The following is a 24272-nucleotide window of genomic DNA, read 5'->3' as shown; positions in this document are numbered from 1 at the left end:
TTCTGACCTGACAAAAACACTCAAGGCATTTGCTGCTGTACCTACAGAAGCTGAAGCAGTGGAATTCAGGATACCAGCTTGCCTGTCACCATTTAAAAAGGAAAAAGAAAACTGATTTCTGCATGTGGGTTTACACGATCAGTATCAGGACGCACAACAGATGTTAGCATCATTAGAAAGCGTTTTCTGTCTTACAACCACAATCTTCGGTTATAATCAGGCTTTTTTTCTACTTTTGGCAAGTTCTGATCATTGACCAGAAATTATTGATTATGTGAAGACTTGAAGTGGAGGGATTTTTTTTCACTGTTCTGCTCCTAAGGTGAAAATTGTGCCCAAAGGAGGAAAGAGGATCATAAATCTTTGTAAAAGGCAGACTGTTCAGGTGGTCAAAGTCATTTGATACAAATGATAAGCAGAGTAAGGAATGAGTTTTCACCATCTCTGTATAAAATAGTGAAAGTTCTTTGTGAGATTGAAGATACATATGAATATGCAAGGAGAACAAAGTGGTGGAACTCCTTGCAGTTCAAAAAGCAACTTGAGACTCAGGGAAAAAAAAAAATTCCTTCTCAAGATATATATCCCCCTGATGCAAATTGGAGTCAAAGAATGTTCTGGGAAAGTATTATATTCCTGCTGTGCTTTTAGAACTCTTTCCTCTAGGTATCCCCTGTTGGCCATCGTCACAAGCAGGATGGATGTTCACCTGGCTGAAGAGCTGCTGACCCGACACAGCTGTTCTGTGTATGCATCAAGTGCCTGCAGTGGAAAAACTTGCACTGCCTTTGAATCCTCCGGGTCTCATCATAGTTATGAAAGGCACAGGTGCTGCACCACTTTGCAGCATTTACCAGAAACACACCTTACAAGTATTTTCTTGGCACTTTCTAATTCAGCTGAATCAAGGGAAACTGGCTCACGTTCCTCCTCAAACTCCATACTTGAGAATTTCCCCCACTAACCACAAAGTTGTCTGGAAACTCCCTCATGGACCTGAGATAGCTATTTTCACAAAGTGTGTATCCAGGACAAGGTTTTCTTTATGCCCACTGTAAACATCTTAATTTTCATTTAGTCTGAGCTCTTAAGCTGTGCTATGGTGTTCTTTTAACTATTTGCATTGGTACAACTCCTTATTTCTTTTACAAACTCTTTCTTATGTTTTCTTACAAATTCTCAAATCCAGCCACCATGAAAATCTTCCTCCTTGATCAGCTCAGGTTTATGGAAGGAATTTATGGCTTCAGATAAGTAACTTTCCAAGTCTTCCCCACGCATACCAACCAACTCAGCTATCTCACTTAGTATTAAGTTAAATTGCACATCCAAAGAGCCTCTCTCTTGCTCTTTTGGTGGGAAAAAAAAAAAAAAAAAAGAGAGAAAAATTCTGTAGACTATACTTTTGCCAAATGTTTACCACACACCTAGTGTTTATATCTTTAAGCATTCCTCCAGTGTGTCCTGTATAGGTCTAATGCCTCCCTTTATGCATATTCTTTAATATTTTTTTTGGTCTCTGTCTTCTGTACCCAACTTGCGATTTTCTATTCAGTATCTTTCTCCCTTAGTTTGTCCTGTGACAAATGGTAATTTATGGGACATTATTTTCATCTCTAATATCTTAATGCTCTCCATTATCTAGTCTTTAAAAGGATATATTCAGAACAGTCCTCTTCATGCAAACAATTTGGAGAAACGCTCTAACATTGCTCTGACCCTTTTGTTTTTTTTCTCCTTGAGAGTTACAGGTTCCTCAAAACAAAACAGCCTCTATTATGTAGCCATTTGTTCCTTCTTCCCAATGGTGCATTTTCCAAAATAAACATTGTTCATCCTGGTGAAATTCCAATGTGTTCAGTATTTCCTCAATGTCCATGCACCTTTTTTTTTCCCAAGCATCAGTCCTGTTGCGCGTACTAAACTGACCCTCTGGATGTTCACTCGCAGTAGGTTCTTCCACTTGAATTCCCTTACCAGAGCAGTCTCTGTGCCCTTTTTTCAGGCCGGTCTTTATTCTGCCTGGTACTTATCAGTGATTTCATGACCTCAGTTCTACAACACAGTTTGGTGTAGGTATTTTCAGATCATCTACATGAATTTTATTTTATACTTAAGGCAATGATGAATTTTGGGTACCCTGTTAAAACTGATATCCCTTAGCCACCCAATTCAATTTCCTGCTGAATCTTTTTATGTAAAACAAGACATTAAATATCTAACATCAGCTAGTAATTCATTTTTTCCCCTAACTGTGGAGACCAGTGACTTTTTGAGAAGTATCATCTATTATTTTTTTTTTTTTTTTAATGTGTTTTCCTTTATTTCTGCTGTTATGCTCCTCATTCTCCTGGAGCAGCTGACCTCCTCTGTTCTTCTAAAAGACAACTTGTGTGGGATTTTACCCAGTAATCCAAAGCCTCTGTTGCTGTGCCCAGTGGGTACTTTTAACCCCAGCTTATCATTTTCCCATCCACTTTGCTTTAATCTTGTAATACCATGGATCAACTCATGGTTCATAACATGGTGGTCCAGGAAGCAAACATAAGAACCCAAAAGCACCACTGGCAGCATGCATTCCCATGCAACCGAGGAGAGCAGGTCTGTGAGTCTCATATACAGTAAGTCTCATTATTAGCAGACTATTAACTCGCTAACAGACTAATGAACATTACTGCATTTGTAGCAGTAAAAACAGTTTTGTTTACCTAAATGCTAATAATTATCATCCTACCAAATGGTAGCCAGAAATGGTCAGCCTCTGCTTTCTCTGAAAGCCTGAGTGTTCTTTCAAAAGAGAGAAGCCAACAAGCCTGTGATAATAATAAAAAGAAAATCTACTTTGTTTTTGAATGCAGCTGAATTACCTGAGTTCATGAGATGAAACTGGTTGTATGCCCTTTGAGTTTTAAATTGAAAAGTTGAGCCTAAGTTGCCTACTAAAGCTTAATTTTATTGGGATTTGAGTCCATGTTTACTTTTTTATTTCTTACCTATTTCTTAAATATATGCTTAAAACTAAATTCAGAGCTTGCTTAGGAGAAAGCTGTTGAAGTTAAAAGTTTAACATGATTCATTCAGATTAAACATCTGTAAAGGACCCACAAAAATTATAAAGGACTTGTGGGGAATGATTTATAAAGGAAAACTAATCCCTGGTTGGGCAAAGATGAAGAATTATATTATGGAAGTTAGCCTGGACAACTGTATCCTTGAGAAAAATGTTACTTGAAGAAGGAGGCATTATAGACTGGCAACTTTTTATTATTATTATTTTTTTAAGATACTGGAGAGTAAAAGCAGACTGCTTGCAGAGCCTGTGTGAATCTGTATTACAGTTCACTGCCTAAAGAAACAACTGAGTTCAAACTTAAAACAAAAACAATTAAATAGAATTTCAGCTACGTGACTAACATTTTTCAGTCAGCAAGCATTTTTTTTATTTCAAATTATGCTGGAAAATCTCCACTGGTGCATTTTTTTGTTAGAATATGTGATCTTCGGTTGTAGTTTTTAAAAGAACAAAAAATGGAGAACTGTCTCCTTTCTATGGAAAGGGAGACTTGCTATTGCTGATGAATATATGAAGTTTTCATTTCTCATGTAAATTGCCTGGAATTTTGAAAAGCTTGGTTTTGTCTATATTTTCCTTTTGTTTTTCTGTATTCTTTTGCTAGAAAACAAACCTCAACTACATCTTTCAGTGTAGCAGAACAATCCAAGTAGTCGTGGAGCTGTGGGCTGCAGAGGGTGATCTGTGATGCTAGCCGTGCTTTGTCTGTGGCAGAGGAGGTTGGGACAAAGCAGGTTGTAGTGGAGTCTGGCCAGCAGAGCTAAACTTTGTGAACTGAAGGAAATCACAGGGCTTCTCAGATGATGAGGTACAATTACTGCCAAATGGGAATGTGGCACTTTTATGCTAAATAAACATAACCCTGAACAATGAAGCTATAATTTAAGAAACTTTACCCAGAGCAGAGAACTCAAACAGAAGCAGAAGTTGAACTTCTGTTCTTGCGTGCTGCTGGTTTGCTCTGCAAGTCACTTCCAATGTTCCAGATACATGATGCTGGTCACAACATCTCTATGAAATATTTTAAGCATTACACATTTAAAAAAAACAAAAACAAACAAAAAAAAGGTTATTATTAAAAACATTGCAAAATAAATGACTAAAAATTGTAAGCAGTAAAGCTGAGGAGTAAGTAATAAAAATGCATCTTCTGAGGAAAATTAATTTCCTCTGAATTTACTGTATGGAGCTTTGCTGTGAATGTGTACCTTATTTGTTGTTTTTTTTTCCTAATAGAAATCATGTGGACTGACATGAAATAATACTGTGCAGGCGCTCTTAAGGAAATTCAATCCTACCCTGGGCTTTTGCCAAGCTCTCTGAGAAAGGTCAACATACTGAAGCCGAACTGCAGCATTTCACCTGATCTGGAGGTCAAGGGAAGTGTTGCATAAAATGACAAACATCTGAGAGAAGTGTCTGAAAGCTATTTTCGGCTTTTGATTTCTAGATACCAACTCATATTCCAAATACTGTCTTTTCCTTCACAGAATAGTTGTAGGGTTTGCACTACAGCTTTGTGAACATGAGTCTCTTCTCGACAAGCATAGTCTGCATGTGCGTATGTATCCTTTGCCCAAATATGCCTGTATGGGGCTGGTGCAAATGAGTATAAAAGGCAACACCACTTTTTCAATGCAACTCAAAAATAAAGGAAGGCAGTTGTACTTGAGCAGGTTATCTTTTATATATGTAATTTAGAAGCCCCCGTCTCAATAAGGTTTTCTAGGAGCAGTCATTGAAGCACTTTTATTTTGCCCTCTTCCCCTAACCAGTGGTGTTATGTTAAAACTTCTGAGCTTCCTAGGACCCAACAACCTCAGTTACTGAAAGCATTGGAGCAGTTTGCTGTGACTTGGGCAGTACCTGAGGGCTGTTCCTAATGTGCAGTTGGCTTTACGCCTTCCTCCCTCGCAGTAAGCTACATTCCGGGCAGCACTTCGGCAGCCTGCTGTAACCCTGTCTGTACACTTTGTGATTTTAGAGGGGGGGAGAGGATCTCATCCCTTTCTCTGCCCTGCTCCGTTTGCTTTACGATCCCCTCTGAAGCCCTGAGGAGCGTTTGCACAGCTTTGGCTCAGTCCCCAGCTAAATATAGGGCGTTTCAGCCAGGTGCAGCTGTCCCGACCCCGAGCGTTTATGTAAGCGCCCTGTCACCGGAGACCAGCCTAACGCGGTGCGGCTGCAAAACCCACCCCAACCTCCCCGACCCCAATTTGGGCACCAATCCTCCCTCCCTCCCACCCCTCCGCCGCTCCTCCCCGGCGGAGAGCCGCCTCCTCCCGGCCACGGGGCGGCGAGGAGGCAGCGCCGCCAACAAGATGGCGGCCGCCCTCTGACGCCGCCCGCCATTGCCGGAAGCGGCGCGGCCCGGCCCGGGCTCGGGCTCGGTGGCGGCCATGGGGTGGGCGCGGGCGGCCGCCGAGCGGCTGCGGCAGCGGGCTCGGGGCGCTGAGGTGCTGCGGGAGACCTGCCGCCAGTACCCGCTCTTCTGCTGCCTCCTGCTGGGGCTGGCCGCCGCCACCCTCCTCCTCAACCGGTAACCCGGCGTCTGGGGGACAGCCCATGGGGCAGGGGGTGGCTGCGGGGTGGCCGTCGTGGAAAAAAAAGGCAAAAAAACAAACATCAAAAGGTGAGATCTGCGAGCGGTGACCCCCTTTTTCTGCTTGCTCGGAAGGTACCTCCACGTCCTGATGGTCTTCTGGTCGTTCGTGGCTGGTGTTGTCACCTTCTACTGCTCGCTGGGGCCGGACTCCCTCCTGCCCAATATTCTGTGCACCATCAAATACAAACCCAAGGTAAGCGCGGTGCTCCACGGGCTGCCATGAAATTCATCAGACATAGACATAGATAGCAATTCTGGTGGGATTCCTGCTGCTTTCAAGCCACCAGAAGTAAATACAGTTTGTGTCTATTTACTGATAGATACCTTGTGGCAAATACAGTGATTACAACCTTGGGTTCTTCCTGTACCTGTGCACAAGCCCATCAAATCTACATATTCCTGCAAAGCTGCTCCTTGGGAGACTTCATGGATGTCTTCTAACCATTTCACCCACTTTTTGCTTAGGGCGTTTCACTTGCAAGTAGCTTAGACACTATCTAACTGTGTTCTCTTCTATTAAGACTCTTTTAAAAATGTCCTGCCTTTTGCATGCTGCTTCTAACTCTTCTTCATTGATTGTTTCTTTCAAGCTTCTTTAAGCAGTACTGAACTTCAAAGGGAAAAGCATTCCCAAAGGAAATCGCTGTTTTCTATCTTTGAGGCAAGGCAAAGTTCGTAGAGAAGCCAGTTGATCTGATCACAGGCTAAATGATGTCTGGGGAGACAGGTAGAGATGTGCAAGGCTATCTACTTAAGTTTTGTTGTAGTAGAAGTGATTTTCCTGATCAGTTCAGTTGTTTCTCATGCCATGCCTTGTTATCTTGCTTTCCTGCTGGGAAAACAACTTTGCCTGTCTACTGTTCAGTTCTCTGTAATTGCATACTCTAGAAGGAATTTACTGATTTGTTAAGAGTCATCATTTTAAAGAATATAAACTTGTCCAAATGTTTTCTCCTAGCAATTAGAATTGCCGGAGCTATTTCCCCATGGTCACAGTTGTGCTGTGTGTGGCAAAGTCAAATGCAAGAGGCACAGGTAAATTAAAAGTGGCACTGTTAATGGTAGTATTTTTGTACACTTCAGCAGGGAACTTGAATTGTTATTACATCTAATTTTCCATGCTCTCCTACAGACCTGCTTTGCTCCTGGAAAACTATCAGCCATGGCTGGATCTGAAGGTGCCTTCCAAGGTTGATGCGTCCCTCTCAGAGGTAATTGCTGCTTCATTTCTTCATTTCCTTGAAATTCAGTGATTTTTTTAAATTTCACATTTCTTAGACCTGCTAATTCCAGTTGAGTACATGAGTCAGATATGTGTAGCATGTGTGTTAACTTTTCATGTAAAACTCAAAAGAATATATGGCAGGTGCAGAGAGACAATGTTAACGTACATGTGACTGTCCCTGCAGTAGCGTGCCTAGAACTCAAGAAACATCTATGCAAATTGGGAAATATATAGGAAAGAACAGTTCTAAATAGGTGACTGAAAAACGTGTCTGATTCTTGAAAGGTTGTGGATTTCAGCCTGCTTGGTTTGTTGAAGTGGAGGCTAAGGGATGATTTGTTCCAGTTACAAACATTATGTGATGGAAGATAAGCATGTGGTTATACCTATTTAAAATCATCAGACAAAGCTGTAACACAATTGGTCAAAATAAGTAGTCAGTGGGTTTACTGAAAGAACAGCATAAATTTATACCTCTTTCTGGTAAGACTAAATCAGGAATTTTGTTTTATTCTTTTCTCTTTAGAAAGCATCTGAAGAACGCTTTTGCTTTAGGTTTGTTACCCCCTTGTTGATTCTTGATGAAGAACAGTGGCAGCTAATTAGATAACTTTCTGGCCATTTTTAAAGCTAGGAAAATACACAAATACTTGTATAGCTTAATCTCTTTTTAAAATTCCACCTTTGGAGTTCTATGGTAAAGGGAAAAAATAAGTGGCATGTCTGAGATGAGCAGATTCTTACATGTCAGCTCTCATAATTAAAAGCCTGATGTATGAAGTCAATGGTGCGTGTGCTTGAGGTATAAGCTAGCTCTTTAATTCGGCTGTGTGTGATGCTGTTCAGAGCATGCCCCATACCAAGAGTAGCAACAGGACAAAAACCTTAAGGGAAGGGAGGGATGGATAGTTGAAGACTTTAAAAAACAAACAAAAACCAACCAACCAAAAAAAACGTGGAGATAACTTGTCGACTTCCTTCAGTTTAATATAGTGACTTCCTCTGTAATTCAGAAGCAAACATTTGTTGTTTTAAAATTACATGATCTATTAAAATTGACTTTTTTTTTTTTTTTAGAGTAAGTTTAGGCCCAAATATATTAAAAGAGCAATACAATATCACTGACTATCATATAGATAGGCTTATTTTTTAAGCCTCGTTTTAATAGTAGAATGTGAAATAAATGCTTTTTTTTTTTTTTTTTTTTAAGAACTTTGGGCAACAGATAGTTGTGACGGTTCACCAAAGGATGCGTAAATGCTGAAGAACTGGAAGTTGTCCTGTTTAGCTTAAAATTAAGTTCTTTGTAGTCCATTACTCATAAGAGAGCTGAGTGGATACTATAGTTATCTTCTAAGACTGCTTTTTTGAAGTGTGTTGCTACACAATGGCATTTTGTATTTGCTTGTTGATACTGTAGTTCTGCTTTTACCAAAGTGGTGTGGGTGTTTTTGTTGGTGGTTTTTTATTTTTTTCCTTCACTGCTGTGTCCCCCCAGGCCTGCTTTATTTAGCAGCATCCACGTGGCTTTGTATATCTATGCTGTGTTTCTCGTTCCTTTCTCTTCTTTGTGTGCTTCACCAGAGGGAGGTGTCAGACCTGGGTTCTGTGCGTTCCTGGCACAGTGTGCTGGGGTTATAACCTTTGGTGGACCCAGACAGGCTTCTGTTTCCACAATGAAGTCACCTTTTTCATGTGTTTGGGATACTAGCTGGAATGAGAAATGCCACTGCATTGTTCCCCGTTGCAGCTCTTCCGTACCTGTTAAAAGGGCAGCAGAGGTTCTGCCCATGCCATATTGCTCTTCATCTGTGCTGGGGATCTGCAGCGTTTAACGTGTGACTGGAATTGGATAGCCTGCTCGGGGCTGGAAGGAGAGACTGCCCTTATTTTCTTTTGTGGGTTAGTCATGCAGTAGGGGAAAGCTGATACACTGAGAAGTGAATTAAGATTAATGAGATTCCGAAGGAGTACGGTGTGCAGCCTGCCTCTGAAAGGCAGATTCTTCAAATAATTAAAATAATTCTGGGATTTTTTTGATTCTGAATTAGTTTTCCTAGTTCTTTTGCAGGTTGAAAAATTTTAGCAACGTTCTCATTTCCAAGTGTTTCTAATTTGAATCAGTTACGTAGTCTTTAAGCATAGGTTTTCTAGTAGTTAAAGAATAATTTAATTCCCATTTGAATCTGAAGAAATGCAATTTATTCTCACAAATGTGGATTTTTCACTCTTGGATCATGATGAGAGTTTGTCTCACTTTGCAGATTCTTAATCTTTTGCATCCTTGTTTTGTTTATCTAGCTGTTGTACTTGGTTTAGAACAATAAGAAAACCCTGTGCTTAAAGCTTCTTTCTTATTATTTTTATAGTTGAACTGCTTTGACCATGCATCTATCAATATTTAATAATTTGGGTTGTATCTTGCACAAAAATAATTCTGTGACCTAAGTGTAATTTTGTTTGTGGGTTTTTTAGTCCATTGTGCTTTATGATAGTTTTCCTCATGTTTTTTTCCTTTAGTGAGTTAAGATGTTATTTCTGTTGGTCAGCTTTACGTTAAGTAAAATTAAGGTGTTACAGGTTGTGTAAAGGAAAATCAAATGTTATTATTCAGTTAATGAACTCATCTCTACTTACAATCTCATTTTGCTGCGTCAGGTATGGTTGCAAATCAAATCTATAGAAATCTGCTCAGTTACTCTTGATCAGCATCATGAAAGAAATGGGTTAGTGGATCAGGGTGCTGTCTGTTGAGTTCACCAATTTTTCATTGATTTTGGGGTTCTCAGGTTCTTACTTTTAGTATGGGACCAGATTTCTTTTTTTTTTTTTTCTTTTAAAAATTGTTAATGGACAAATGAATGGCAAGAAGTTGGTTACTGCCTGAGCATGCTCCTCACCAGTCCAGAACTCTCGTGGCTGACTGCACAGTGACCTGCATGCTTTGTGTTGGGAATTGCTTGTTCTGCCCTCAGGAAGTGGCCTCTGCTATCTAGTTGTACAGTCCTTTAAGGCTTTTTATATCATCTCTGTGGTTTACTATCAAATCCCTGCTGCTTTCCAGTCTAATTTGGCCTGGTACTTCTGTCCTGCTACTGAATCGTTTATCACTTAGCTCTTACAGCTCTTCCTCCTGGCAACTGGAGTCTATTTGATGGCAATCCTAAGAAAGCTTGGCTCAGCAGCAATGGACTGACTAGCTTGCAATGTTTTTGTGCTTGCTAGAAATGAATTTCTCTGCTTTTTTTTTTTTTCTCTTCAGCTGCTTCTTGTACTGAACCTGCTGCATTTGGTTGTATGCTTTTCATCACTTTCCAATTCAAAACTTCACACACACACAGAACCAGTCATTTTGCAAAATGTTTGAAAAATAGGTAGGCTTTAAATGAAATGACTCATCATTTAAATTTAGAGCTGGAGAATAATACTTCCTATAAGGTGTAATTGCTTATCATTATCTAGCGCTCTTTGAAGTGTCCTATCTACTCCATTGGCACGTGTGTGTAGTGTGAGTAATTGAGCTTGAATGATATTTTTGGTGTTGCTGCACTAGAAGTGGGTACACATCTCCTGCTTTCTTTGTGCTTTATGAAAATGTAGTGAATGATGTGACAGTTTTTTTTTTTTTCCCTGAGTCAGTTTCCTATGATTGCTTGAGTGCTTGCGTTTTGCAGTATGGATGTTTTCACTCTGTAGCTCTCTTTCAGCTTCATTATGCCACCTTGGTGCAATGGAGCACTGTACGTAACTGTCTTTGTCTTACTGTGTATTTAGCAAAGGTATAAATAGGGAGTGCTTTCTGTGTGTCCAGAATCAAGGCGTTTTTAATTAAGGTCATACAGATAACTGCAGTTCTACTAGGATGTGTCTTGACCTCTGATACAAGGACCACCAACATATGGACTTCAGGTGTATTTGGAGTTAGTTGTCTGTCTGGTCTGTCTCTGTGCATACTGTCTTCTGCTTAGTGGGACAGTTTGCTTGGCATTTTCATGTGTAATTGTTAACAGAGGACTCTTGCCTACAACATGGATCTCGAAGCAAGAGATACCAAGAGGAAGACTGACAAGGCTGTGAGCCTGTGCAATGATTCAAGTAAAAGTTAGTTACTACAAACACAGAGTGAGTCTCATCAAGACCTTACCCAGAAGGTGCTATGGGCCATTGTGTCTAGCATTTTTCCTGCTTTCTTTGTTCATTTGGTAACCATAAGAAGATTTTATTTTTTTCCTCAGAACCATGCATGTTTGACTTGGCTCTCAAGTAAGAACAAGATTTGTCACCATTGGAAACAATCCTCATGCTAGCTTCAGAAGCCTCCAGACCCTAGGCTGAGAGAGTGTCAGTAAACTGTGCTAGCAGCTGATGAACAGCTGATGAACTGTAAGTTGCAGCGATGTGGACAGGTTTTCAGTTTCAAAATAGTAGTCACACACAAAGAAAGCTCAAGAGGAGAGCACTGTAATCTCTTTGAGTACATCGTCTTATGCTCGAAGGCTGTCCGAGTACGCTTTCCACTCCAAGGGGAAGACGATCTGCTGTAGTTGTTCTTGATGGGGGTTGCATAGAAAAAGTGGAGGAAGAAAGAGAAAGGATCTTCTAACAGATAGATGCATAGTGTGCATTTTGCTGCGGGTCTTTCCTTTTGACAGGCGCTTCTTTGGAAGAGTCTGCGGTTTGACCCCTGAAAGAGGTTTTTGTTAGAAACTCTGCATGACCAAAAATAACGCTGCAGTACCTGTGAGACTGAGGTTTCTAGAGTAAATTGGTGGTTCATGTACTGGTAGTATAACAGAAGGCATCAGTAAAATTGTCTTGAGTGTTCTGATCTACTGCTGTTAAGGCCAGTCGTCTGTTTTTGCTGACTGGAGCAGGATTTGATTTCCTTCCTGTTGTTTGAAGATTAACTTCCAAAGAAGATTCTTGGGAATTTCTTGGTCTTTTCTGTCCTGGGAAGTAAAGCATCTGTCGTATTGTCTCTCCCTCCTTTTTAGTAGAAAAGGAGAGGTAAGTAGGTAAGAAGTTGTTTAGCTTATCTGGCCATCATCAACACATGATCATGTTGCAATTTCAAAATTTCAGAAAAGCGTTGGTTCTGGGATTGCATGATAAAAGTTTTGGACCGGATGGGGAAACCTGGAACAAAAATCCTGCTCCAACAAGGAAAAAAGACAAAAACAAAAACAAACAAACAAACAAAAAAACAACACTAAAAATATATTCTTTATATAGCACACAGTGATAGGAGAAAATTGTGTGGTCCACAACACAGACACATAAAATTGTCCCAAGCTAGAAAGCATCCCTTCAGAGAAGGTAAAGGAATGAGATTTCTCCTTCACTCTTAAAAACAAAGGGAGGAGAGTCCCTGAAATGAAACAATTGCACAAGGGAACGTTTCTTACCAAAGTTGAGTAGACAGTATTCTTAGTAAGGAAGACAGAAAGAGTGCTGATCAACTGCTCAAGCCTGAAGAATTGAGAGGAATTAAAAAGGCCGTGGTGTGCATATTACAGAGCATATTGTATAATCATGTGTAGAGCAGAGGCATGTCGTGCCCTGAAGAGAGCATAAATTTATTAAGTCTTGACTTCTTGCAGTGTGCATACTCAACATGAATGAGAACAGCAGCAAATCTTCTAAGAGTAATGCTTATTCTCATAAACCAGGCTTTTATATCAGCTGTTATGTTCAGCTTCCCTTTCAAACAGATCTTAGATTTTTCTCTGAACGCAGTGACTTCTTTTCAAAACCTCCCCTTCTGTAGAATGTGGCCCAACAGCCTCATGTAGCAGCAGACACATTCTGCCTTACTGCCCTTATCAGCGTTGATGCTGCTGATCTCTGAAGCAATCATAGAATCACAGAATGGCTTGGGTTGGAAGGGACCTTTTATAAAGACCATCTAGTTCCACCACCCCTGCCATTTTTTCCCTTGTCACTTTATCTCATTCCTTTCCAGAACTTTTTGCTAATGGTGTTGCAGTGTCTGTGCCAGTGACTGGAAATGTTTGTATGGGTGTGCGGAGGGGTGCCAGAGCTGCAGCTCGGCTTCAGTATACCTTCTGTCTGTGGTGGTGGCTGCCCGCTGACTGAACAGGGACTGTCACCTTCCCTGCCTCCCTTCCTGATGTGACGTTGAAAACCAAGCCGGACATGGGTGCAACAGCACTGTTCCTTCCTGAGGAACCCAGTTTTTCCAGCATGGAAAAGGCAACTTTAGGATTGGCCTGTGAGGAACAGGTGGAAAGGGTGGAAAAATTTCTCCCATGTAGCTGGGATATGCAGGGGCTAGGAACAGGTATGAGAAAGCCATGAGGATATACATGCAGGACATGGGTTTTGGGAAGTGCTCTGGTCAGGACTTCAGGAGGTGGCTGGACCTTAAGGTGTGTTTTGTTGAAAGCTGCGGTGCAGGATTTGACGAAAGGGGAACAGTGTTCCTAGATGTTGCTTTTTAGGATTCTTCTTTTACTGTCTCTGAGAGGTGAGCATGCAGTAAGGACCATCCCTTTTTGTATTCTTCAGAGCACTTGTATCACAGAGTGGCCACAGTACCCTGCTTTGCGTCATCTGTAGTGGCAGCTCTTTCGTATTGAGATGGCATGAAACCATCAGTTGATTACTGTTTGCCCAAAGTACTGATTATTATGCAAAATGATCAACCTCACAACAGGACTGCAACGTACGTATTTATATGTTGAAGTTTTATGATACAGGAGATCATATTCTGAGAGTTTTGGAGGATGCTTGTGTTTCTAACTCTTCTAACAAGGACTTATGGTATGCTTGTTTATTTTGTAATGCCTTTGTCTTTATTCCACACAGGTGCTCGAATTGGTGCTGGAAAACTTTATTTATCCATGGTACAGGTATGAGCTTTACCTAGAAGTCTCTATTGTTTAATAACATAAATATCAGCAAACTGCTTAATTAAAAAAAACATTTTTGTTTCTTTAATAAAATACAAAGGATGCTTTTAAGTGCTACAATTTCATTATCTTGATGTCTCTTTGTGCAGGGTAGAACAGGTCTTTTAATAATTTAGAAGTGATAGGGATTGTTCTGAAATTTGTATTTCATCCTAACATCACATTTTTAGATTATTCCCTTTATATATTAATTTTCTAATAACTCTCCCTTGGAAATATGCATGGCTTGTTTAAAACCTTGTAATAATGTGTATATATACACATGGGGTAAAAAAAAAAAAAAAAAAAAAGTATTTCCAGACTAGAGGTATTGTCAATCTTTCAAGTCACTTAAAAAATAAATAAATCTTAAAATATTTCACTTTATAGAATTTTTTTAATAAGACCTACAGTTTTAGTTAATCTAGAGAAGATATTGTAAATACATTGTGGCCACCTTCTTGCAGAGTACCTGCTCGTTTGATGACATTTAAGGTTGTGAGTGGCTATGCTGAGCTGAATAGAGTAGTATTGTTTAAATAACTTTAAAATAGCACATAAAGAAAAGATTACAGCTGTAATCTATATATAAATTAGTGCTTGAGAGTACTTTGTAGGAAGATATTAAGTTAAAATTTTAACTGATCATACAACATGAATGTATTAAAATAACAGCATTTTACCTTAATTCTGAATTAGACTTTTCCTTTAGATTGAGAGGTCATTTTGTGCTAAAGGCAATTTATGCTCTTGTATTTTACTCTCCACTGTTTTCTTTCTGCCTTTCTGGGATCCAAAATTTCTGGACAGACTTTTTTTGCCTAATTGGTTTTTAATTGTGGCTGACGTCTGCATGTCTCATGTCTGTCATTGTGTGATGAACACATTTCAGTGTAAAACTCAGCTGCCTACGCAAACAGCAGAGGGAGCCTGAGCACCACGTATTGTCAGTGATCGAGCTGGAAAACTCAAGGGTTTTAACTTTCAAGTTGAGAAAACTAGAGGGTGTTCAGTTGTGTTTGGTAAAGTAATGGATGCAAGAGGACAAAATTAGATCTTCTATCTAATTTTGATTTATGAAATAGAGGATTTTTTGGCTGGTGGAAGGCCACTTCCCCATTTCCCTTGTTTTGGACTGACAAGGCAGTTTGCATTCCACATATTACTTGCATGCATTTTCAATACTCAAGGTGACTGAAGTCTGGAATATGTTGCATAGTGGGCATAGGAATATGTCCAGTTAGAAGCATGGTGCAAAATATACTTGGTCCAGAGCCAGCCAGCCTAGACCTTGCTCCTTCTTGCCTCCTGGTGAGCTGTGTGGGTGTTTCTGAACTGTCTTTGGTTTTACATGGCTGCACCTCTGAATTTTGAACTAGCTCCATGAAGTCACACCAGGCTGATCAGACCTAATGAGCTTTCCGCGAACCTGAACTACTGGGAGTTCAGTGAGCTGTAGTGCAGCGCTATCTGTAATTCTTCAGGCAGAGAGCTTGGTCCTGAAAGGTTTGCTGGTTTCAGCCCAGTAGTAGTATTGTTAACTGTTGTCTCATTCTCTATGTTCTCATTCAGGTGTTCCTGTGCTTTTCTGTGTTGCCAGCAGCAGTCATGCAGGGATGCCTGAACTGTGTGTGCTGCCGTTTGAGGTCTCTCTTGTAGAGCATGTTAGGTCTGGCTTTTCCTGCTTAGACCTACCTTTGCCTTTTGTACAGCTCAGCTGACCCTGGGGGAAGGACTCCTGAATTCATTAAATGTTTTTCCTGAGCTACCACACCTCAGTAACCCCAGCTAATTCTTCATAAAGCCAAATCAGAAGCTTTCACTTCTAGGCTGGGCTTGTTTTAGCAATGTGGGTAACCACCAGCAGGCAACTCAGGCTTGCCAGGTGAGGTTGATAAAGCAGTCTGCTGCTTCCCTTTGAGAAAAGTCTGGCACAACTCCTTATGCTAGCTGACCCCCTTTCAAATGGAGTTTATGTAGACAATTCCTCTTTTTTTTTTTTTTTTTTCTTTTTTTTTTTTTTTTTTTTTCCCCCTCTCTCTCTTTTCACTGCCAGCTGATGCTGCTTGAACGCTCTGGACATTAGACAAGTAACCTGACAACCCACTCAGAAGCTGGGGCAATAATATAATGCTTACCAGAAATGTGTGTTGCAAGACAAAACCGTAGATTTGTTGCTTCAGAAATAAAGTTAATCAGGGAAAAACTGTGTTTTGTGCTTGTATCATTAACAAACAGTGTAAGAATTTGTAGTGTTTTATTAGCAAGTTAAAATTTTGAGGTAAAGATCCCTAAACTAAGATCAATTTAGAAGAAAGAAAATTAGTACTTAAAATCCTATGAACTCTACTGAAGTAGGTAGTTGCACCTATATGAATTGTTTGGGATTTATCAAGGTATTTATACTGGTAATTTTCCAATATTTGATTGAGTTATTTTTCAAGTATATGGGAATAGAGCATAGTTCTAAGTAATCCAACTACAAAACTACACAACACCAGTCTGAATCTGTTACTTATGCAGCATACTGTTCAATAAGACTGCGTAATGTCTTGCTTTTACCAGCTTTTTCCTCATTTTAAATAGGCGACTTTAAAATTTGAATGTGTTACTCTATACTTACTGATTTTTTTTTTTCTGTCATTGATGCTATTGCAATTCCAGTTCTCTGGTTTCTAAACTTACTGTGTAGTTACTGTGCTTTTGTAATATGTTACCATGAAATCTTTCCTTGATAGTGACTAAAATCAGCGTTTTTGCATACGGAGCTGCTTCTATTCCAAGTGTTTACAATGCAGTAAAAATTGGGGATTTTCATTTAATTACAAATCATAGTCTTAGTTTTATCAGCTTGCAATGTATTTCCTTTGTCCTTTTTTTTTTTTTTTAAGGGTTGGTTAAATTTCATAAGAATAATTGACAATCAGGAAAAAATAATTACTTCAGTATTTGGATGTGGTTTTCATTTATCAGTGGATCCCACGGAGCTTTGCATGCAAGTTGGGTGTATCTCTTTTGGGATGTTTGACTCAGTAACTGTTTACAATTAGCAGACTGGGCCTTTTTCTTTTAGCAAATCTCTCCATTATCCTGGTAGTTGTGTTTTTGAGTTTTTCTGCAAATTCTGGGAAAATGCAGCCAATTTAAAAAATGCTTCTAAGCAAGTTATTTGGATCTTCCACTGTGTCACTGGAGATTTGGGGTTTTACAAGTTCTTGATGTTCTTTTAACCATTCTCCAGCCCACTGATGATTAAAAAAATGTCTCTGCTAACCTATGGCACGGCATGAAAGTACGTGGCACAAAGCTGTGTCCAAGTAGAATTAGCTAGAATATTGGTTAGCCAAGTGTCAATAAAATAGCAATGTCTTGGTCCAAATTACTTCATCTATCTTTTTGTCTGTAGAATATTAGTAGTACAGTCAGAAAATCTGTTTGCTAATCCCTTGGCTTCCTTATACAGCGTAGCTATTTGCTAACAATATTGCTTCCAAAATGTCAGCTGGTGACAAACCAAGCCTTACAGTTGTCTTATCTGCACACGATTAGCTGAGGATTGCTGTATTCCTCATGCCAGGCTGCTTTCTTTGAGGTGCCTTTTCATGCAGTGAGTTATATACTTGATATACCGTGGTCAACCCTATCTGCTGCTAACAGCTCACCTTCAAGGTGCGTTTGGATGCTGTGTAACTTGGGCTAATTTTGCTGTAAAAATCAGGTGCTGAATAATGTAAAATGATGATATAGGCATAACATATTTGCTTTTCAAACATCCTGTTGAGGCTATTTTTTAATAGAAAAGATATTTACATTTAATACATATGCAGAACCATTTGGGGGTTTGCATACGCATTATGCAAACTGAAAGCTTTGATGGCTTTTCCATATGGTCATTAGCTAAGGCAGGAGGCAGCTTTCTTTGTTGTGCCATTGCTCAGCTATTACAATGCAGTTTTACTGATGTCTTTGCTCATACTATAGTGTCCATATATGTTTAAATGTTGGTATATTTTTAACCATTTTGTTGCATTTTGCAAAGTTCTGCTATTATGGTCTCTTTTTCCACTTAATTTAATTGCAGTTTAGTTGCACCTAAGACTTGCTGTAGTCCCCATTAGCATACAGTTTCCCCAAAAAAAGATACGGAATTAGGTATTTTTCTCCCATGATCAACTTCAAGTAGTTTTAACGTGATTTTTCACCCAGCATACTGTATTGCAGCAGATGGAAACTGGCAAACCAGATTAAAGTCTAGCTGATATTTTGGCACAGTGATTTGGAAGTCTGTTTTAAATTCTTTATTTTATATTTTTTAAAGGGAATACTATTGAATTAAATGGCATCAAAGTATTAGAACTTTTTGAAAAAGTTCTGGTGAAAATTTTCTTTTGGATGAGGCTCAGCTGAAATACCAGGAATGTATCTATGTCTTTAAAAGCTACATGAGAAGCTACCAACTTTATAATAAAAAGTTAACAAAGCCGCATGTGTACTGAGCCAGAAGATTATTTGAAATTGAGTAGTAGAGAAGGTTTTGGAGTAGCCAGTATGGAAAATACAGTTTTGACTAGCTTAATTGGGATGGGTGCTTGCAGTACCCTAATTCTAAAGGTTTTGAAGATGTTAATTCAGACTCATTCAGACTTCAGATCAATGAACTAGGAAACAGTCACTGTTTTCAGATATGTGGAAACTAGGTTAGATTTTCTTTGCCCAAAATCACGCAGACAATATATTAAAGCAGACATTGGTGTATAATTCCAGTTTACACTGAGGCATTTTACTTAAGTCATTCCTGTGTGCACAAACATACTGGGAATGTTACGTATTTTACTCAAATAGAAGGCAGCTCACTCTGCCCATACAGCTTTCTTTTCAGTCATTGTCTGTTGAAGCATCACTGACTGTCTTTATTCCAGTTTTTAGTAGTAAAATATATATTGTGGTTCAATTAATATATATGTATTTTCTTCCTTTCTCTTATATGATGACTTGTTTCACAATACTGCAGAAATATTACTGATGATGAATCCTCTGTGGATGAACTGAGAGGCACACTGCGGTTTTTTGCATCTGTATTAGTTCGGAGAATCCACAAGGTAAGGTGACTTAAAGGTGTGAACATTGTTTTTCCATCTGAAAGAACTGTTATCCATCTGTAGATAGTTCTTTAATTTTTGTTAAATGTCAATTCCAAAGTCAATCTTACAGACAGTATAGGCAGTTTCCATGTAAGTTTCTTCTTTCTCCTTATGGAGCTTATTCCACTCCTAGTTATAAAACATCTTGGAAGATTCTTGCAAATTGATATATTTTTTGACACCAGTGTAAGGCATTATTAAAACCGTGGGATGATCTTTTAGCTGTCTTTTAATGACTTAACCTAAGTGGGGGAAAAAATTGAAAATTACCGAGAAACCTATTAGGAAGTAGCTGATGGTGTACCCATGTCATGGCTTCTCATTCTTTGGCTCTTTAAATGCAGACAAGGTCCTTATGTTGTCTATGGATAATAAAATGTGAGTAGCTTACTGTAAGAATTAAAATAATATTATTCTTATCTTAACGTAGTTTTTAAGAAACATTCTGCAGAGTAAACTTCAAACATTCAAATTATTTGTTAGCTACATTTAATACATTAGCACATATGCCCAGTATTCTTGTAAAGTGCTTCAAGCCTGTTCTACAGGAACTGCTCCTAAATTTCTGGCTGTGCTAAGCAGGAAGAGATGCTAACTCAGCCTCCAGATTTGTTCAGTGCTGGCTGTGCTGTTGGAGCAGCTACCAGAAATGTGTGTCTTTCCCCCTCCATAGTAACAGCAATATTTTCTGAACTACCACTGGTACATGTGCTCAGTCATGTCTGATGAACAGCCTGATTCTGTCCTTGTTATATATCAAATCCAGATGACTTTCTTGTTTACTTGAACTCCAGTACATTGCTTTTAAAGTGATCGTGGGGGAAAATTAGAAAACGATTGTTGTAGTGCAGACATGCAGATGTGTGAAAGTAAAGTAAATCTTCCAAAGCGAAAATCTAGATCAAGGTCTTAAAAGTTAAGCTATCTGATGTTAGAATTAAAGGCCTCACATGCAGGTATTACTCGTGTTGTTTGTAGTGCCATTGTTGATTCATAAAATAGTTGCCTCCTCTGTTGATCTTGAAATAAGTCATTATTTGTATTAGATCAGCTGTAGCAGCTTTTGCCATCAAGTTTGAATTTCAGTAATAATTTATCATATCTGTCAGTAATAAAGTAATTGTAATTTATTAAATTCCATGTGACGATTAGGCAATATATGCAACAAAAACTCAAACATGAACAAGTATTAAGAAATGGCAGGGGAACTACAAAGCAGAAGGGCTGTCACAGAAATGCATTTCACTTTATAAATGTTTATATTTACTTTATAAATGTTTATATTATTCTATAGGATGGAAGCAAATAAATATGATTTGTCTCTTTGCATGAAGTGTTACAGATACCTCAAGCAAAATGATGTTAATAATAACTTTGTGGTTTGGAACAAAATTGAAACTTGGCATGTTCAGTCATGCAGGGGAGCTTGATATCTGGTGCTATACCGTTTTTTCCAATCTATACTGTTTTTCTGCTAAACAAGTGTTTCTGTGTGCGCACACCCACATACAGATGCAGACAGCCTGAACTAATAATGATTGTGATGTGTGTAAAGCTGGAAACATCATGCGTAGAAATAAGAGTTGATATGCAAGTTGCAAATAAAATGCTGTTTTTCTTTTTCATCTTTGGAATCTGAGTTTAAAGCTGCAGTAATTAGCTGAAAAGGGTTATGACAGAATGTTTTATAAACTTTCATCTGCAATACAATGTCATTTATAACTTAATTTCAGGAGAAATTCAGCACAGATTGCAAAATAAGTCTTTGCCAAACAGCTGTACTTTGATTTGAATTTATTATTAAATGTTTGAAAGCCATAGCTCTGGCTAATGGAGATATTAATCCCAGAATTTCAGATTGTATGTACAAGTAAAAAACAAAACAACAAAACTTTGTTTCCTTTTTCACTTCAGATCTTTATTTTTGTTGCTGAGGAATCTTCTGCTTTTGAATTACGGCTTAAAATTACAAATTGCTGCAGTGAATTGGTGTTCTGTCTAAGGTTGCTGAGGTGGAGTTTTTGAGGTGTGGCTGTTGGAACAAAGCAGCAGACGCTAGTGACAAAGCTAGTCAGCTCTTAACTGATGGAAAACGTTTATTTATTCATTTTGACTTCAGCTTGATCTGGGTTTTCCTTGTTGGTGCTGTTTCTGGGTTAGTTTTTAAGTTAGCGTTTAATTGAATGTGAAGATCTTTCCTTTGTATGCTGTGATATAACAGACCTGAATTTGATTGTTATTGATGCTGAAGTAGAACCTATCTTTTGACAAAAATTTCAGTTTGCTTGCTGTGATCTTTACCTTACCTGTGCAGAAATAAGCCCTCTCTTATCCCTGTGTTCCATAGGAAATTTTTTCTTTATTGAAATATGGCTGAAATGCAAGTCCTGACTAACAGGGTTTTGCATCGATGAGCAGAATCTTCTACTTTTAAGCAAAAAAGTAGGAGTTGACCTGAATTCAATTAGCTGTGCACCTCAAGTATTACAGAGTATGTAGGAATACATGCTATTCTTATATGAAGGAATAAGAAACAACTTTCTTTTCAGCTCTAGGGGCCTTTGCAATTGCAGGCTCCTTCCTTGTCTGGCAAGAAGCACTCTGTGCTTCTGTTTTATTATTTAAGGCCTTTATTTGACTTCGTCTTGAGGACTTCTGAATGCTTGCTGTTGTGTATTTCTGCTTCTCTGAGATGTCATTTGTTCTGGCTTGAAATAGCGGGCATATAGTGTGTAAATCAGTTTATAGGTAAGCTTCTGTGCAACTACTGCAGCCGAAATGGCAGAGTCCCTTGGAATTGGGGACTGACTGGCAGTGGAGAGCGGCTCTGCTGGGGAGGACCTGGGGCTCATTGTAGATGGTTGGCTGAATGTGAGCCAGAGCGTGTAATGGCAGCAAAGAAGATCAACAGCATCGTGAGCTGTCTTTACAGGAGCAGAGCCAGTCAGTCAAGGGAAATAGTTATCTTCATTTCCATGGTGCTTTTTAGGCAGCAATATTTTGGCGCAGTACCTAGTATATCACATCCATTTTGGGGCTCCACAGTACAAAAGAGGCATTGATAGAGTGGAGCAAGTTCAGCCAAGGGACGCCAAGATCATCAGGGCAGGAGCACTTGACCTGTGAGGAGGTGACTGTCTTCATCTCTGGAAGTCTTCAACGCTCAAATGGATACAGCCATGAGCACCCTAATCTGAGCCTCCTTTAGGCTAAGACATCCTGAGGTCTATTTGTGCTTGAATTATTCAGTAGTCCATACATATTATATATATGTATTTCATTCTCATAATTATCAAAGAAAGTATAAATGCAGGACTGACTAATAAAATCTTTTATTAAATCACATAGGCAGAATTACTGCTTTTTGCTTGGCTTATAAACGGGTTTACGCAATACGTAGTTGTTGGCACTAAAAGTGTTCTTGACTCAGGAGCTCAAATTCTCTTGGTTCTGCCATCAGCTGAGCTTAAATGGTTTTTCTGCGTGTACATAGGGAGGAGTGGTTCACTTTGCTTTTAGTTCTTGTGGACTTTAGATTGCCGAGTGTAATCTTAACAAGTATTAGAAGCAGGGTGTGATTTAGTTGCCTTTGGTGGTGGTCAAATCTTCATGGAGAACTAGCCTTTGTTTACAGTGATTTGGAAGTCAAGCTATGTTACTATAATTATTGAAATAATAATTATAGTAATTATAATTTGTGGAAGAATCGAAATGAGAACAAGTTGGAAATAAATGTGTTAGAACTAAAAGCCAAAAACAATACTATGTGATGTTGTGTTCTTTGCCCACAAGAGTGAGCATAGTGTCAGTTTATCTAGAGAATTCATTGATTGTTTCTGAAGGGCTCTTTTTATGGTTACAGTGGGGGCATAAGAGCAAATTAGTATGTTTTGTAGTTGTGATCTTTAATATATTTTCAGGAAAAAAATTGAATAATTCTGTTTTTGTTTTGCAACTACTCTTTAGGTGGATATTCCAACTGTTGTAACAAAGAAAATGCTCAAGGCAGCAATGAAGCACATAGAAGTGATAGCCAAAGCCAGGCAGAAAGGTACTGTAAAGACTTGATGTGTTGTCAGCTTCAAATGGCAAGTATAAAGGTGTTCAGTTTTCCATGTTTCATTATATTTGTTAAATCTTTCCACCATCGTTACCTTTTTAAAACAACAACAACAAAAAAAGTAATCCTTTCACATTTTACTTCTGGAGGTTGCAAAGACAAATAAGGAGAGTGTTATGATACAAGTAGAATCTCAGTTCTGAATTCCAGAATTCATGCATCCCCATAACTTTGAAGTACTAAACTTCTTTATCTGTATGGTAAATGAGAATGTATTTGTCTGTTCTGATCAATCAAGATCATCTAACAGTGGTTCTTGAAGTTTTTCTTGTGTTACTGCTAAGCCATTATAAATGAAAGGAGTTGCATGTCTGTGCAGTATAACTATAGCTCTTACACTGTAACTCTTACAGCTAGAATGAGTTCACACCTAACACTGATTTCATATCTGCACCTTAAGGTGAGTAGTTAGTGGAATTGTTCATTATATTGAAAAGCTATGTTTATGAACTATAGACTTGGACAAGTAGCATATTTAATCATTATCAAAATACAAATACTTCACTAGCCTAGTATAAAAATTACTGAAACTGCTTATTGAAGGAATATTGAAAAATACAATGTTTGCTGTTGGAAATTAGTTATCTTTACTTTTTTTTTTTTTTTTTTTTTTTCACTGGCTGTGTTCCACATCACTGTATCTACTAAACGTGATTTCATTCAACTTTTAAGTGGTAGATGTTTACTTTCACTGAAGTCACGAACTTTCCTCTCTTCCCTCAAAACATCTGCTTGATATCCATAAATACATACTGTTATTTGAACTTTGGAAGTTCTTATTGAACATGTGAGTAGTAGGCATGAATAAAGTGAGATACAGTGTGACTGAATTAGATGTGTTTCATTGCACAGCAAAAGTTTCAAATGCTAGATTATCTTGCAGTAACTTTTACACCAAAATTAATGTTTCCTTTGATTTTTATGAAGAAGTTGAAAACACTTTTCTTTATTAGCAAAGAACTGGATTTTAAACGTATAGCATTGAAAACAGCCATCTTCTTCAGTTGTTCAATGGAGAAGCCTCTGAGGGCAGATATATGAAGTAGCACCTGAAAATGACTTTTAGCAATGCTTTCTGGTAAATGTTGCTGAACCAGCCACCTATCACACGTTCTTTGAAGGCAGCTCTCAGGCCTTGCTTTGGTGGCTAGTTGAGCTTAGCTTTTTCTGTTAGTTTCCTTTCTATATCCTTCTTAA

At 38.7% G+C, this 24272-nt stretch overlaps 1 protein-coding gene across 2 annotated transcripts in view; it reads left to right on the top strand.

Annotated features, from left to right (window-relative positions):
• Window positions 1–5357: 5357 nt before the first annotated feature.
• Window positions 5358–24272, top strand: part of SNX14 (sorting nexin 14) — a 52931-nt gene continuing 34016 nt past the window's right edge. For both annotated transcript variants that reach the window (XM_082755590.1, XM_082755589.1), the window contains exons 1-7: window positions 5358–5612; window positions 5751–5871; window positions 6637–6713; window positions 6811–6889; window positions 13732–13775; window positions 18826–18913; window positions 22922–23006. In XM_082755590.1, coding sequence (XP_082611716.1) covers window positions 5473–5612; window positions 5751–5871; window positions 6637–6713; window positions 6811–6889; window positions 13732–13775; window positions 18826–18913; window positions 22922–23006 — 634 coding nt within the window. In that variant the 5' untranslated portion in view covers window positions 5358–5472. The remainder of the gene's footprint in view (window positions 5613–5750; window positions 5872–6636; window positions 6714–6810; window positions 6890–13731; window positions 13776–18825; window positions 18914–22921; window positions 23007–24272) is intronic.

The sequence above is a fragment of the Aythya marila genome, assembly GCF_965140915.1.
Source record: "Aythya marila genome assembly, chromosome: 3".
Taxonomy (NCBI): domain Eukaryota; kingdom Metazoa; phylum Chordata; class Aves; order Anseriformes; family Anatidae; genus Aythya; species Aythya marila.
This window is presented reverse-complemented; position numbering and strand designations above follow the sequence as displayed.